A 17,951-nucleotide genomic window follows, 5' to 3' on the forward strand; every position below is an offset into this window, starting at 1 on the left:
CATTTATTTACTTAACCAACCAAAAAATTTGCTTTTAGCATTGACACTTGAGGGTCAATTTGTTGTGGGGGATTTTTTGCTATTTCTATACCTAATTTGATCATCTGACAGTTTCCTCCCACCAGACAGCATATGGCAGCTTAGCACTATAAAAGGAAATTGCTATCTGTTCACTTTCACACATAAATTCATACACCCATGATTGGCTAGTCTTACTGAGATTTCAAAAAACAAAACTAAAAGAAAGAAAGAAAGAAACAAAACCTTGTCTGTTGCACCACTTGTGAACCAAACCAGATGTTCTTTGTCAAGAAAGTAGCAAGTACAGGATTGTGAATTTGACTTCTTACAACATAAATGCACATTCAAATACAATTTATTATAGAAATATGAATACAATTTAAGTGTATATGATACTGCTCTCCTTTCTTACATTTAAGACTTACAAATTAATCTAAGGAGTCAAAATAAAGTGACCAGGACCACACAAAGGTCCTCTTTCCCATGCTCTTCTTGCCAGGTGGATGTGCACACGTTAAATATTGTGCTATCGGTAAATCATTTGTTTCTTGCTAATAATTGGTATATTTGTTAATCCTGAACCATCTAATGAGTATGGTGATGATGAATATGATCAGTGGCCAGTATTTTAGACTTGAGAAGCTAAGAAAAAAGTAAAGAACCTTGTCCATGCTGAAGTATAAAGTAAAGAAAAAAGGTAAGCTTCTTACACATTTGTGGTGGCTGCAGCAAGAAAGAAAACAGCCATATGACTTTATCTATTAGAGTTAAAAGAGTCAAGATCTTTACTGCATTTAGCAGCAGGAATGAGCCTCAGAGGAGCTTAGGTTAGTCACCTGAATCATAATGAGACAGTACACTCAGTGGCTTCTTATAAGTCTTTGAGTTTAAGTAAAGAGCTGGAGGCAGCCTCCTACACAATCAATCACCCTGTGCCTTACCCATTTACATGACTGTGAATTACTTCTTCCTCGATGTGCCAGTTTAATTAAAGAGCCATTTTTTTTTTAGGTAGAAATGGATATCCATATTCATTGCAGTGGCAAAGGTGGAAAAAACTAGGGCTGAGATTAAAACCTGCAGTGGCTTTACTACAGGACAAATTCATGCTCTATACATAATGAACATAAGCCTGACACAATGACTTGCAATGCATATGATGGTTTGGAAATATGTTGGCTAAATATTCAACACGGTGGCACAATGACTACTGGCCTGATAGTCTCCAGATCTGAAGATGCAGAGTGTCCAGAAAACCAACAAACAGCACTCCATGTAATAACAGGCATCAGAGCAGAGTGTGGTAGATTACTGGTTTTGTTATTGCAGATGAGAAGGCAAGTTTAGCTGCCACATCCGCCCAGTCTTTGTTTCAAAGGAATGCAAAACTCTGTCACAATATTTTTAGGGTTTTTGAATCCAAAAGAGTGGATGAAGTTACACAATGTACGTTATGTTTGTGTCACCACAGCAGCACAACACAAATGGCTCCCAGGGTTTGTTGAAAGTGCGAAAGGATCTAGGATTTAATTTAAAAAATGTCCTGTTTCCTCTCTGCAACTGAAATGCATGACTGTAGCAGAAGATCAGTGACTATAAAGCACACCATCCTCAGGATATCATTTACACTATCACTGTCAACCACCTCCAAACACCAGAGTCACCGACTGTGAATACATTATTCAGATTGGACAGTGAAGGCATCCTAACTGAATATGAATACAGAGACAATTTGTTTTTAAGAAAAAGCCTGGCAGGAAGCTTTAGACTAGGTGTGTGCAAGATGGACAAAAACCCAAAGACAACCCTTGCACAAGTGTGAATTTTTTCCTTTTTTAATGATTAATGTGAATCTTTTTTTTTTAAGACTACAAAAAAAAAGTTTCTACAAAACTCAACACCTCAGCTACATCTACAGTAATAAAAACAAACAAAAAATACAAAACAACAACAACAACAACAACACACAATAAGACCTGAAACTAGCAAAAATATTCAGGGGCAGAGAAAGGTACACTCAATGTTCACTGCCAGAACAAAAAGACTATTGTACAAAAGCCCTTTCTTTCTGTTCATCTTTCTTTCTTTCTTTCTTTCTTTCTTTCTTTCTTTCTTTCTTTCTTTCTTTCTTTCTGTTTTTCTTTCTTTCTTTCTTTCTTTCTTTCTTTCTTTCTTTCTGTTTTTCTTTCTTTCTTTCTTTCTTTCTTTCTTTCTTTCTTCCTTTCTTTCTTTCTTTCTTTCTTTCTTTCTTTCCTGTTCCTTCTTTTCCCTTTCCTTCTTTTCCCTTTCCTTCTTTTCCCTTTCCTTCCTTCCTTCCTTCCTTCCTTTCCCGTTCCTTCCTTCCCCTTTCCCTTTCCTTCCCCTTTCCTTCCTTTCCCTTTCCTTCCTTTCCCTTTCCTTCCTTTTCCTTTTCCTTTCCCTTTCCTTCCTTCCTTCCTTCCTTTCCCTTCCTTCCTTCCTTCCTTCCTTCCTCCCTTCCTCCCTTCCTCCCTCCCTTTCTTCCTTCCTCCCTCCCTTTCTCCCTCCCTCCCTTCCTTCCTTCCTTCCTTCCTTTCCTGTTCCTTCCTTCCCCTTTCCCTTTCCTTTCCCTTTCCTTCTTTTCCTTTTCCTTTCCCTTTCCTTCCTTCCTTCCTTCCTTCCTTCCTTTCCCTTCCTTCCTCCCTTCCTCCCTCCCTTTCTTCCTTCCTCCCTCCCTTTCTCCCTCCCTCCCTTCCTTCCTTCCTTCCTTCCTTCCTTCCTTCCTTCCTTCCTTTCCCTTTCCTTCCTTTCCTGTTCCTTCCTTCCCCTTTCCTTCCTTTCCTTTTCCTTCTTTTCCCTTTCCTTCCTTCCCCTTTCCTTCCTTCCTTCCTTCCTTTCCCTTCCTTCCTTCCTTCCTTCCTTCCTCCCTCCCTCCCTCCCTTCCTCTCCCTTTCTTCCCTCCCTTACTCCCTCCCTTTCTTCCTTCCTCCCTCCCTCCCTCCCTTTCTCCCTTCCTTCGTTCCATCCTTCCTTCCTTCCTTCCTTCCTTCCACTTGCATGTTGCAAGTGGTGAACAACAATTCCCACAAAACTTCAAAGCACACATAATTGAAAGATGCATCATTCCACATTCCAGTAACCATGAAACATGGAAAACATGGAAACCAGTAAAACAAAAAAACAGGTGAAGACGGGAGATGAACATGAAGTAGGCGGCACCTTTCATAGGTTACCAGAATACGTTAATAGTCACAAGGTGCCAGTAACAAGAAAACAAGCACAGTGAAAGCCTTCACCAGTTCTAATGGACTTTCTCTACAAAGTCATCAAGTCTCGGTTTCATACACTGCATACATGACACCTTAGCAAGTGAAAAATATCTTGAATATAGTCAAATGTATCTGCTATTTCCAATTCTAAGATTACAGTATACCAAATATAATCCTAGACATACACTATATTGCCAAAAGTATTCGCTCACCCATCCAAATAATCAGAATCAGGTGTTCCAATCACTTCCATGGCCACAGGTGTATAAAATCAAGCGCCTAGGCATGCAGACTGTTTTTACAAACATTTGTGAAAGAATGGGTCGCTCTCAGGAGCTCAGTGAATTCCAGCGTGGAACTGTGATAGGATGCCACCTGTGCAACAAATCCAGTCGTGAAATTTCCTCGCTCCTAAATATTCCACAGTCAACTTGTCAGCTGTATTATAAGAACGTGGAAGTGTTTGGGAACGACAGCAACTCAGCCACGAAGTGGTAGGCCACGTAAACTGACGGAGCGGGGTCAGCGGATGCTGAGGCGCATAGTGCGAAGAGGTCGCCAACTTTCTGCAGAGTCAATCGCTACAGACCTCCAAACTTCATGTGGCCTTCAGATTAGCTCAAGAACAGTGCGCAGAGAGCTTCATGGAACGGGTTTCCATGGCCGAGCAGCTGCATCCAAGCCATACATCACCAAGTGCAATGCAAAGCGTCGGATGCAGTGGTGTAAAGCACGCCGCCACTGGACTCTAGAGCAGTGGAGACGCGTTCTCTGGAGTGACGAATCGCGCTTCTCCATCTGGCAATCTGATGGACGAGTCTGAGTTTGGCGGTTGCCAGCAGAACGGTACTTGTCTGACTGCATTGTGCCAAGTGTAAAGTTTGGTGGAGGGGGGATTATGGTGTGGGGTTGTTTTTCAGGAGCTGGGCTTGGCCCCTTATAACAGTGAAAGGAACTCTGAATGCTTCAGCATACCAAGACATTTTGGACAATTCCATGCTCCCAACTTTGTGGGAACAGTTTGGAGCTGGCCCCTTCCTCTTCCAACATGACTGTGCACCAGTGCACAAAGCAAGGTCCATAAAGACATGGATGACAGAGTCTGGTGTGGATGAACTTGACTGAGTCCTGACCTCAACCCGATAGAACACCTTTGGGATGAATTAGAGCGGAGACTGAGAGCCAGGCCTTCTCGTCCAACATCAGTGTGTGACCTCACAAATGCGCTTCTGGAAGAATGGTCAAAAATTCCCATAAACACACTCCTAAACCTTGTGGACAGCCTTCCCAGAAGAGTTGAAGCTGTTATAACTGCAAAGGGTGGACCGACGTCATATTGAATCCTATGGATTAGGAATGGGATGTCACTTAAGTTCATATGCGAGTCAAGGCAGGTGAGCGAATACTTTTGGCAATATAGTGTATTTGACTATTTTTAAGCTTTAAATGTTCTCCGATAATTCGATTTGTTTTTGGAAGGAATGATTAAAAATGATCAAAAGTATCTGAACAAGACTATTTCCAGCTTGAAGTCTGTAAAATTTATATTATATATATGTTCAAGATATTTTACCATGCTAAGAAGTTAAGTGTAGTGTATGCATCCTTCTGTTTTCTCTCAGTGGCAGTTTTCAATACTATGTAATCGTATGCACTTTTACCTTCATCCATCTTAGCAGAAGTGTACAGACAGGAAATGCAGTATTTGTGCTGAGAAGCAGACTGGTGCTGTTTTTCTTTGTGTTCTTGATTTCATGTGATAGATGGCAAGTAAATGTTTGGTGTTGCTTCTGTCTCTCTCTAATAAGCACTTGTTAATGAGATGCACATTAAAATGAGAACAAGCAGAACAGCAGTCTGAGAGGAAATAGGAAGATAATGTCACATTACTGTTCACAGTACAGTCACTGCCCTTCAGACATTTTATACAACAGTTTAGAGTTTGAACTGAACTAAATATTTATGCATGAACCTGCTCATTAATGGGATTTTCTGGGTGAATCATGTAGATTTTCAAGATTACTATGTAGTACAGTTGATGAAAAGACTCACGGATGTTCCATTACAAGTAAAAAAAGAAATAAAAATAAACAAATTATATAAAAATTCCTCTTAGTAGGAGCCATGCTTACAGATTAAGACTTTGAAACTTTTTCATTTTCCAATCAAACTTTTTTTAAGAATCCGGGTTTACACTCGCGGAAACTATTGTTCTGAACAACGTAAATGTTCGGAGAAATCAATTGTGCTGAATATCTAGACCCGCCATGCTATTCTACTTGCACAACACGAGAAGTCAGAAATTGCCTGTTTATTAGGAAACTTTATGCACTACAATGTTTACAAACTCCACATGTATTACTGAAGTACACTTCTCAAGGCCACTCCAAGTGAAAGCTGCAGGCTGAGCATGCAGAACTCTGAGATATCAGAAATATCAGAGATATCATTGTTTATTTTTTATTTGTTTTTGCTGGGTTTTTGTTTTTTATAGAGTTTCGAACTCAAGCAGACGTTGGGGAAAACTGATTGAGATGTGTGCTGGGAGTTTAGCATATTCTTCCTCGTGTTGAAAAAAAAAACAAAAAACTTTACGCTGGCATGAATCTGAAATGGATGGCAATGTCAAGTGCAGCACATAGTGTAGGCAGAGCTTAGCATTAGAGTTTAGCTGTCTGGAAAACAACAGCGGATAAAAATAAAATATCTATTTAATATCACTCAGTTAATCCATCCATCCATCCGTTCTCTACACCGTTTATCCTACTGGGTTGCGGGGAAGCTGGAGCCTGTTCCAGGAGGCACAAGGCAGGGTACAACCAGGGTACATCGTGGGCGCAATTGCACACAAACTCACAATTTAGAGATGGCAATCAGCCTACAACGCATGTCTTTGGATGTGAGGAGAAAACCAGAGAACCCAGAGGAAACCTCTGAGGCATGGGGAGAACATGCACACACACATGGCAAAGGTGGGATCACTTCATTAATATAGTACCTTATTTACCATAAACCTTAATTTTCTTACTGTTTCTAACTGTTCACATATCTCACCATAATGTTTAGTTAGATTTGTACACAAGTAGGTCCTAACACTTATATCTTTACAACTGATACAGATCAGTCCACAACAGCTGCTTACTGTTTTCAGTCAGTAACATCACTCTGTTTTTTTTATTTGCATTATAAACAATGGAAACTTTGTTTTTTTTTTTGTCTTTGTCTTTGTTTGTCAAACAAACTTTTTGTTTGACAAAATTTGTTTTTTATTTTGTTTTGTTTTTTACCAAAACCAGTCAGTACTAGAATAGAATCCTTTCTGTTCAGCTTCATTCCAGTTGTTTGAGCTTGAGTATATTCCCTTGTGTGAAGCCATACTTCCTGACAAGGAATTCATCATGCAGACAATTTCCTAAACACGTCTATAAACTCAAAGCTCTGAGAAGACATTGCTTGAAAATGAGAATAAATGTAATTCCTTTATTTAGTGATGGGTTGGATGGTGGTTTTTGGGTGGTGGACTGTTCTCAACCCACCAGTAACATTTAGGCCTTTGTGTCTAATGCACTACCATCACCACACATTACCATTCCAGTACCACTACCGTGCTGAGAATTCACCATCCAAATTATATCTGATAAAATATGTTTCTTATTTGGTGGTACATCGATAAACAGGGTAGAAGAAGGATGACAAACTGTGTATAGCTCAAATGACCTCCAGTCAATAATGATACACTTTCAAATTGTGCACCTATATGGTACATTTTTACTGATTTAACTGGCAACACGGTACTGTATATATCCAAATTATATTTGAGTCTGTATCCTCTGCTTACACAACTGATATTTTAATAGTAAATCTAGCTCATTGGAAACATATGCATCATGTTAGCATGTGATTTTCAATTGAGCAGAAATCAGGGATTTGGGCTGACATTGAAATTTATAGCATATTCCTACTAATACTACAACTTGTAAAAGTCTGATTTCCAATACACCTTTACAGCTCTTCTTCTCAGTGTTTCCTGGGTAAGAAACTACTGAATATGAAAATATCGACACAGTGATTACTTTCCACTTAGCATTTACACTAGATATACAAGGTGAGGCCTTGTGTGAAGAAAACAAGTACTAACATACAATACATCCGAAACACACACAATCATTCGATACACCAATAAGGACTGCTGCCCGGATCTTCTCTGTCCTTCTTCCTATGGCTTGAAGAAAGGGAACAAACACCAACTTTTATTCCTTTCTTTGGACCATTTTAGTTGAATCACTGATTGTCAGGCTGGCTGATTTTGTGCTTATCTACATTCGGATTAGAATCAATTTGCAGTCCACAAAATGCTGACAGCTGACCTGAGCATCCCAGGACTCAGGTCTGAACTTTGAAAATTGGATCATAGAAGGGACGAAATTGTATTCATGCATGAAACAAGTATGAAGATTTGAAGGATATTCAGAAAAAAAAAGGAATGTCACTTGAGATGTACACCACCAGGCAACATTTAACATTGATTCTGTTTGCAGCAACACATATGTGACTTATTCCATGTTCATTTTCACTTTCACTTTGCCTGGCCTTTTCTCTATCAGGAAAAACAAAAGATTATCAGGGTCCAAAAATGATATTTTATTGTTCTTTTTTTCTTCTCCCATGGCTAATGGTCTATAAATGTTTGATAGAGACTCCATGCTAAAAGATAATGAACATAGTGAATTATTAGTCATTGGGTGATTTCCTCAGCCACTGGAAGAACTGCTCCTTGTAAAGATTGTGCCATTTCACATTGGCCTTGACAATCTCCAATGCTCGAGTGAATGCAGACACTGCTCCTCCACTGCTCATCTGGATGAAATCCTTCAGCTGGGGAGGGGGAAAGAAAGTAGAACAAGTAGTTTAAAGATCCAGATTTTATAGGAACCAAGTATGAAGACATCTGACCATCACACCTATAGGTGTTTGTTGAATATCTCGTTCCACTCGATGGCTGTGAGGATTAGTGATCACTCAGCTACAAGGGCATTAGTGAGATCAGACACTGGTGTTGTGGTCTGGGGTTCAGGCGGTGTTCCAGTTCATCCCAAAGGTGTTCATTGGGGTTGAGTCAGAGTCCTTTCACTCCAACCTTAACTTTATAATTTTCTATACTTCTGTAAAGCTGCTTTGAGACAAAGTCCATTTTTAAAAGCGCTACACAAATAAATTAAATTAACACACCATTTCTTCATGGAGCTCAGGGGCTTTGTGCACAGGGGCATTGTCATGCTGGAACAGGTTTCAGTCTCTTAGTTTTAGTGAAGGGAAAATGTAATTCTACAGCATCCAAAGACTTTTTAACAGTTAACAGTTTGATGAAAAAACCCACAGTTGGGTGTGATGGTCTGGTGTCCACACACGTTTGACTCCTGTTTACAGCATTATTACTTATATTTATTTAAAATCATTGAAGTAAGGCATGTACCAAAAATCAGGTGTACCATGCTGGATTAGTGATAAAAAACATTCACCATTGACCACATTTGCTGTCTAGTTTTTTCATTCATTCATTCATTCATTCATTCATTCATCCATTCATCCATTCATCCATTCATTCATTCATTTTCAGTAACCACTTCAAGGTTTAGGTTTGCAGTGGATCTAAAACAACTCCCATAACACTGGAAGCTTATTGTGTTGTTGTATTGGAGCTGCAGATGCATCGTGATAGGAAATTCTCCAGGCTTTGATCTTCCATTACAGATGTGCACTGGCCATGGAGCGTTTGCTTTTGTTATCATCACTCCGAGTGGTCACGGAGCTACTCCAGCCTCTGTGCTGTGATGTTTATTTGCTTGCTTTGGGTGGAGCTTGTGCAAATATGATTTCAGTTTCCTTTTATTCCATATAGTACACACAAACAATATGCTGTACGCTGTGGTCTCCAAACTATTTGAATTTAATTAATTATAAAAAATGTGCTTGTATGTTCATTATAAATGCTTTTGTCATCATTATTAAATAAAAGTCTTACAGCGTAGTCACTGGATACTGTTATATATTGTATTAAAAAAAATTTTCATATAAAATAACAGGCTATTTAAGAAAATTGTTTATGTTTTGTTGGAAGGTTGATTTTTGTTTTTGTTGTTCTTGTTTTATTTAAATAATTGACTACAATTTTAGTACACTGCAGGGGAAAAGGAAATGGCTTTGACTAACAATTAAACCAACATTCACACTGAGACATTTCATCTTTTTTTCTTTTTCAGATGGTTGGTTCTATAGATGGATGGAAAAGACTTTCAGGTGTGGATTAATGTGACAGAGATAAATCTTCTAGGAAAAAAAGAAGAAATTAAGGGCCAGAACTGCTGACAAAACAGTTGGAACAAAATCGATTTTTTTCGAAGTATTTTTTTCTTCTTCTCACAACGTTACATCAACATTAGGCTAAAAAACACTATGGTGTACTTGGGCCCGTTATTCTTTAGCAGTACAGATGAAGAAGACATGGCCTCTGGCACTGTCAGTCATAGTGATGAATGTGTGATGTTCATCTCAGCTTCATAACTCACCTCATTGAGTTCGCTCTCCGTGTTGAGAAACTCTGTCACACCACTGATTAATTTAGAGTTCATAAATAAAGCCTCACCATACCTGCACAACAAGAAAGTCACATTCAATGAAGCACTGCTTTTAATAAGCCTCACAGCCAACACAGACAATAAATGTACTTTCACACTCAATCAGAAAAATCCAAATCAACAATGTACATTAATGCATACATACATTTATCAGAAACTGCATATATATTTTTCACAGTAGATGGGAGCTGAATTCTGCTTGAGAAGCATACCTGGAGTTTAATATGTCCCACTTTTCTCTGAAATACCTCCATGCCAAACGCCGTCCATGCGGGTTGCGGCCAACGTGGATGATGATGTCGATCACATCTTGATCTGGCACCAGATCTGAGCTTAAAGACAAGTTGAGCAGTCTGGAAAAATACAAACAAACAACATTAGGGCTTTTCACACTGTGCTAATGACATGTATTTTTGTGCTGTTAACATTTCATTGTGATGCCAAATGAGCACAGTGTAAAATGATGCATGTTATGGCTACTTAACAACAGACAACCAATCAGATAGTGACTAGTATGTGCCTCATATCAAGCAAAAACCATGACCTAGCAACACTTAACAAAACAGCTCGGTAGCTTCAGGAGGCAAAACATTGAACATCAAGTGTGCATCATAGTGAGGGGGAAATACGTGACACTGAAAAATGAGCAGAAGTTAGAAGGATATCAAGGAACACCTGGTCAATTAACCAATAAAATGGCCCAAAAACAAAGATATAAGAAAGTTGTAAATAATAACAATGCCTCCTCAGGTAAAGAATGGTCGACCTTTCCTTTAATTAAAAGCTGTCCTATTATATAAAGCGACCATACTCTCTATTTATCCAATCATGGTTGTAGACACCACAAATATATCGATATGATTAAGCCAAATATATAAATATAGGTTAAACCAGGGTTTAGGAATGTACAGTGTGAAACGTCAGATTATGAATATACAGGATTGCTTGTTAATCCTGGGTAAAGTATGAGCAGTGTGAAACATCAAACACAATAACCCAGGAGTCCCATATAAGCTTGTAGAAGACCATAGCAGGTTTCATGGCCTTAAATATGTGATGGCCAACTCTGTGATACAACATAACTACTAATAATTCCTATCTATTATGGCAAAGAATAACCACTACCACTTACAGCATCACAGTTCCTTTCTAATGTTAAGGCTTTAATATACTAAAGTTTTAGTGAATATAAAGATCCATGTACACTGTAAAAAAACATAACAAAACAGGAAACAAGATCCTGCAGGCTGATTTACTAAAAAGGTCTACAAAGCACTGCACATGAGGAAAAAAATGTGTAGAACGCATTACATGTTTGATTTATGTCTCAAAGTGAAAAAAGGTGTTGTTACAACAAATATATATATAATCAGCACCCATAGTGTGATTTAAAAGCCTAAAAGTCACAGCAGGAACAGTGATTACGGTCACTAAGACAAAATAAATGCTGGTGGTTATTGTGAATGCCAAGTAAATACCAGAGATAGTAAGAATCACCTGAATAGTTTCTTGAGCACTCGTGCATGCGTATCAAGGTGTATCAAGTGCAAGTTATAACAAGTGACCATATGACATAGTATTTGAAATAAATATGGCTGTCATACAGACATCGTTCCCTGTCGCCAAGTTCGCACTGAGCTTATTGCCAAAGGCATGCAGTTCTCCCACTTGTTTAGCAGACATAATCACTAGCAACAAGTTTTTGGCATCCAACAAGGTTCGACATCCAACCTGGGCTCATAATTATAAGACTTAAAGAAGCACAAGAGTGAGATCCTGTGCCAGGTTCTTGGGAACACATGGTAGACGAAGGTGCCTTGTTCTGTTCATAAATGATATAATAATTGTATAAGCTCCCAATAATACACCATACATGATACCTGATGCACTACAATGATCACTATATCCACCTTTAGCATGAATGAGAACTTTTCACTATCCAGTAGTCCCAGCAGTAAACCTGTGAACAAGTCCTGTGTACTAGATCTAGATTTCAAGAGCATTTACTGGACTAGTGAGTTACAATCCATGACCTGGACTCGAAATAAGGCTCACAGGCACAGGTAACCTGTCAGAGGGTGTTAAATGGGTCCATTTGGGACACTACATGTGAATGTTTAGTAATAGAAGTGGCACATTTTGGAGCCTTGAACAGTCTGTGACATAATTGTGGAATTATGTAAAAACAGCAGAAATCAGTAGGGGGCATGGAAATGCTAGACAGAGACTGAAGCATGTGAACTGAATTTTTGGTTCTTGAAGGCAGACCTTAAAAAAATATCTATGTTCTAGGGCAATGGGGGCACTGAATTATGCATCTCACAAGTCTGCATACATGACTCCGCATAACTATCTTTTATGATGCAGGTCAGCGCTATGAAAGCTAGAATCATACAAAAAAACAGCCAAAGAATCACGGGGTCTACCTTTTTTAATCACTCCTCTGTCCAAGGATCAGGGTCAACATGGCCCTTTAGTGGTGGTGAATGGGGGTGTTTGGATATGGGGTAAGGGGGATGTCCTATATTCCTGTTGGAACTCAGTTAAAACATATGTGAGCAATGAAATATACAGCATTGATTTGGCTTGCAAGTGATGTGAGGATGCTCCAAGGCCGGTCTGTTTGTTTGTGCTGGACTGTAGTTTCCTAACCCTGTACTCTTCTCAGAGGCCCAAACGGCAACCCTGGCACATATTTGCAGTTTTGAATTAAATGTGTCTGGCTATGTGGATTGTGCTAGCCACACTTGCTGTCATAGTAAGTTAGATGCTGATCCAGATTTGTATTCAATTATAGCCAAAGCTATAAAGTGGTAACTGAGTAGGTTCAAAAGCAGGCAGCTGAAATTTCACGTTCAGTTGATTCTCCTCGCCACAGCTATTGAGAACAATTAGCACATGCAAAAGCAGAATTTAAATCATTTAATTTATTTTCTCCCTCTGTTGTTTATGCAGTCAGCAGATTGCACATGCAAATGAACACTCCGTATTTGGGATCTTTGAATTGTCTTTGTCTTGAGAGAGCTAAAATATTTGTATTGCTAACAAATGATATTTTTAAGAGAATGAATCCGGAGAAACAATAATCCTGACATTCCCTTTGTGCGGAAGGTTGTGTTTAAATAAAAGGGGAAGTGAGGCACTGCCAAAAAAAACTGTTTTCCAATTGCAATTACATACATTCATTTTTTTCACTGCACTCTTGAGAGATTCATCATCTTTGCTCAAAGTTTTTGTACTTCTCTATTTGAGACCCAATGCAAGTTTGTATTTCAGCCTTTTTCCCTTTTTGTGTTACTGTGGAGGAGAAATGATCATGGTTTCAGTATAGTGAATCTCTTATTCAGTGCTAACAACAAGCAGGATCGTTGACAATCATCACTCCTTCTGTTTTCCACACTGGCAGGTTCACACATTCACTTTACGGTCTAGAATGACACTTGTGAAGTAGATTACTGTCAGGGGGATGTGCTGTGCGAAAAGCAGTACAACATGGCCATATGGCTGACTGAATCTCTCCACTGTTACACACTACAGCACTTTCTTTCAAACGTGTCTATTTGCTTTGACAACTAGTGAGAGATTTTGGCTTATTTCTTAGATTCTTATATACAGTACATGATGTACTAGATACACAGAATATGAAGATGTACGTAAGGTCCTGAACTTGTAAATGTTTGCAGGCCATGGGGGTGTGTAAGCCATATGGCAGGGTGAATAATGTGGCCTTTTGGGAGGTTCAGTAGCTTTCTCTACTCTTGCCTTTAATAAACACTCTATACTTTTGGGAAGTGATGATACTGAATAGTAGTTTATCCTTTCACAAGAACATGTATTACCCAATAACTTTAATCTAATGTGACAGTGTTCACTTTAATTGCCCGAGTGGAGTTCTTCTTGGCTTGGCTGTAATGGAAAAGATTGTACAAAGGTCTGTCCTCCTTGTTGGATTGTTTAAATGTATTGTTTCTCCAATGGCAGGGTTATTCTCCCCTGAACTACACTGTCTTTCCTAGACCTATAAATACAGTTCAGCATGAAATAAATACCCTGGGGTCCAGTTAGTCATAATGGAAAATGTAAACAAAAATAATTATATATTGGGTAGGTCACCAAGTGTGCTTATATAAAGTGTTTCAGTTAGTGTGTAATTCTGACTGAGCAAAATCAGAAATACTAGTGCAGTCTGACAATGTGCAAGGACAACAGACTGACTGAATATATATATATATTAAACAAATCTCCTTGATGAGCTGGAATTAGCTATAGCAAAGGCATGATGAGAGTTTAAGATTGTTATAAAAGCCTCCACTGTAAGAGCCACTCCTGAGGCAACTGAACATTATATAGGAAGTTTTCTACACCTTCATGGTTCTGGGTCATCAAGGTGTAATGATTGGAATTTAAGAAGAGTGTTTTGACTATTCTCACTCCTTCTATCTCTTAGAGAACTGGTAACAAACCATTAACATTATGGCGTTGTTGCAGAATGACTCTCGAGAGTTGAGCAATCCCTTTTAGGTTTCTAGAATTTGCTTTGGGGTTACTGCTGGTAGATGGCAGACTCTGTTCATGAACTCTACTTACAATGATCATTGCAATAAAGGGTTGAAGGGCTCCCCCTTCCAGCCAATGACACCACTCCATCAGAGCCAGCTTAACAGCAAGCAACGACTGGTTGCATGATTGGTACCATGGTGATGCAGTGCTTGAGGTAAGTGAACAGCTTTTCTGCACCAGATGAGATGACATAGATGACTCCAGAACTGCTTGTATGTCCTGTTCCTCCGCAGATATCCCCTCAAGTAACAGTATGTACATAAGGAATGAAAGATCGGAGAAGTGTAACTGACATTTACCTACTTTGATGTAAAGCATCAGTGTTCTAGTAGTAGTTTTAACAAATAAATTTGCAGGCTGTGAGAATACAGAGAGGTGTCATCACTGTAAACCAATACAGACCTCTTAACCATGTCACAGAGTTTGTTGTCACAAACTTGTTAACAAATGCCTGGAGCATAACTTGGGCCAAACCATGTGGCTTAAATTCAATTCAAAGCAATTTTGTTTGTATAGTACCAACAACAATCTTAAGGAAATCCATATGGATCAATTCACAGTAGCAGACAGTCAGGCACAAGTGAGTAATCTCTACAGCAGTAGAAGTGTGTCAGGATCTAGTACTGGCAGCAATAGTGCTTGTACAGCTTGAAAGAGTAAGAACAGATTATTAGGTATGGTCTTTCAAAACCCTGCAGTAGTTTGTACATTTTGAGAGAAGGCAACCATAGTCTCCAGTTGGTCTGGCCAAGCACTCTAAGTGATTGATGGCTGTAGAAAAGAAAGTGTTCCACTAATAACCCTCAGGGGTATATACTGTATGAGAGCACTCCTCATGTTGAGCTTGGTGAAGACCTGGGCTCCAAATAATTATTCCTGTATGTTTGACATGGGGTAGTGGACTTTTTGTGATCCTGTTCACTCCATGGTAATCACATCCCTACAATCTTTTCTCCACAAATAAGAAGCCATCAGACATAGGTGACATGGAGGGTCAAATCAGACCTCAGCTCCTGGATATACTATATGTATATTGGTAGTCTTTTTGTGTGACAGAGTGTAGATGTCAGATGCTAAATGAATCTGATGAATGAATCTAAGCTCCACCTCTTAGAGCCTTCAGAGGGTAAAGGCTCTTGTTCTGGGATGTTGAATATTGGCAGAACTAGAAATTAAGTTAAGATCTCCGTGCTTGACTGATAATTAGGTGACTTATTGTTCGTGAGGAGTTTCACAAACAAACCATCTTTCAAATCATCATCCAAATTTTCTTTCACCTGTCACCTTTTACTTTGTACAACTTAACCATACATTCGAAACTGACTTTTGTTCATGGAACAAGAAATGCCAATACACTGCTGAGAGAAGAGCTGGAAGTGAATTCAGGTTCCAGTTTCTCTCCCAGTCTGGAGTTTTGACCGGAGATAGACCTTAGGTGGGGTTCCCAATGGACAAGGAGATTGTCTGTACTAACTCTATGAGGATTTGAGTCTCAGGAAGGAAAATGCAGACTGTGCATATAGACCAAAGAGCAGTCTACAGTATTCAGCCTTCTGGGAGAACATAGAGCAGGTGCTCATACAGTCCCTATAGTGCTCCTTCTAACTGCGGATTGCTATAAGCGGACTTCAGTCTGCATGGTGGACACGATGGAAAGTCACAATAGGGATAGACTAGATCTAAACCTGTTTTAAGACATCTGTGCAAGCCACATACTGACAGTACCACACGATTGATCATGAATATATTTTGTGATTATATATTATAATACATATTGTGATTGTGTCATCTTAACATGATATATAAAATTTTGGACCAAACTTAGCACAGGACACTAGCTTTATTATCCTGAAAAAAGAGAGTCTGTGGAGATCAATTTAACTTTCATCTCTTAAAAGACTTCTACCTTAAACTGTGCAGGGTCAGACAGGTGAGACTGGATGGACCATGTGAAATCTCTGTGAAAAGAATCTGCGACTAGAAAGCTGTTGGTGTCTATCAGGAGAGTAAACCTAAGATGTCAATGGTGTGGCAAGCTGTTACGCTGAAGCTCCAGATTCAATTAAGATGGTATAGGAGAACCAAAAGGGCTACAACAAAATCTATTTCAATTGTTGGAGAATAATTCACATTCTAGTTTAGTCATGTTTTGTGCATTTAGAGAAGAGCTAGCCTCATGCTCCTCATCAGCCATTTGCTCTAGGAGGTTCTACAGAAGTACAGGTATAAAGATTCCTAGAGTTGCTACTTTATACATTCAGAGTTGCTACTTTATTCAATCCAATCTCAGCATATTTACATTCTTTTTGTTAAGTCGTAATTGGTGCCTGGCTATCCAGACATGAAGATAGACGTTGCTGTATTCAGCTCTGTGACTTACGAAACTACTCACAAACACTGAGCTACTATTACATGCTCTCATGATATTATAGCATTGTGTTAAATGTTGGTAGCCACATAGGCATGTTGCATTGTCATATTTTTATGAATCTGGTCATATCAGATCTCACCTGTTTAGTAGGTAAGTGCTGTCACTACAGGTTAGGGCCTCCAGCAGGACCTTCTTCTCTGAGATGGCCATAGAGGAGTGGAACTTCATCCAAATAAACTCCCATACATCTTCATCCATTAGAGAGACGCCCGTGCAGTAGACAATGTCCCTTACATTTGGGGGAATCCTGCGGAGGAGTACTTAGTTTAGCATAAACAAACAATATAATTAAACTTCATGGATAGCATGTGTGGCATGTGCGCACAATTCAATTGGGGACCAAAAGAACAATAATTTTGAATGTTATTTTAAATCCTAGTGGAATTATAATGATTTAGCATTCCAATAAAAGTAAACAGACCCATGTTATAGGGTCTGTTATAGCATTTTCATCTTCTGTGTCCTATACAGTAAACAAGTTGATCATATTTATCAAACCAATCACTAAACCCAACATTAGACGCACTGTGAAACAACATGCTTTACCTGATTACAAACTCTGCCAACTAAACTTCTATTCTCTAGTTTATATCCAGTTACATAGTACAGATACATGTAAACTTGGTTGGGAACATAAATTGAATCATTCTGTCCAAAATTTCACGACTTTGTGATTGCAGAAATGAAAGCAAAATCAAGCAAACTGCACTACATACTGAGGAGATTTCAATTTTTCACAATTACAGAAGATTTTCTGTTGATTTTTGCCAAGATGTGTTGTGCGACGTCATCACAACATACATTCAGCCAAAGACTTCCTACATTCGAGTGTGTGTAACATGAGCACAGCTGTCATGAAAAAGTAATTGCATATGACCCTTCACTGGTTGGAGAAGAATCATGTGCTTGCAATTTCACCAAAAAACATACACACAAAAAATATAATAATAATAAAACAGAAGAATCCCCAGCAAAATCAAGCAACCCTGGAGGGACTGATTAAACATGTCTATTAGAAGACTCAATTCTTTTTCATGATGGTTTGATATGGACTTCAGTCTTGATCTTGCATATAAC

The 17,951-nt window shown here is 38.9% G+C and overlaps 1 protein-coding gene across 1 annotated transcript in view; it reads right to left on the bottom strand.

The window, feature by feature from the left end:
• Nucleotides 1–5,544: 5,544 nt before the first annotated feature.
• The window catches only part of LOC131370316 (thyrotropin-releasing hormone-degrading ectoenzyme-like), a 154,780-nt gene continuing 142,373 nt past the window's right edge, over nt 5,545–17,951 (bottom strand). Inside the window, exons 17-20 of the mRNA XM_058417577.1 lie at nt 16,954–17,121; nt 10,096–10,236; nt 9,815–9,896; nt 5,545–8,123 (exon numbers count right to left, since the gene is read on the bottom strand). Of these exons, the coding sequence (XP_058273560.1) occupies nt 7,980–8,123; nt 9,815–9,896; nt 10,096–10,236; nt 16,954–17,121 (535 nt within the window). The 3' untranslated portion in view covers nt 5,545–7,979. The remainder of the gene's footprint in view (nt 8,124–9,814; nt 9,897–10,095; nt 10,237–16,953; nt 17,122–17,951) is intronic.

Source organism: Hemibagrus wyckioides, linkage group LG19 (assembly GCF_019097595.1).
Source record: "Hemibagrus wyckioides isolate EC202008001 linkage group LG19, SWU_Hwy_1.0, whole genome shotgun sequence".
Classification (NCBI taxonomy): Eukaryota; Metazoa; Chordata; class Actinopteri; order Siluriformes; family Bagridae; genus Hemibagrus; species Hemibagrus wyckioides.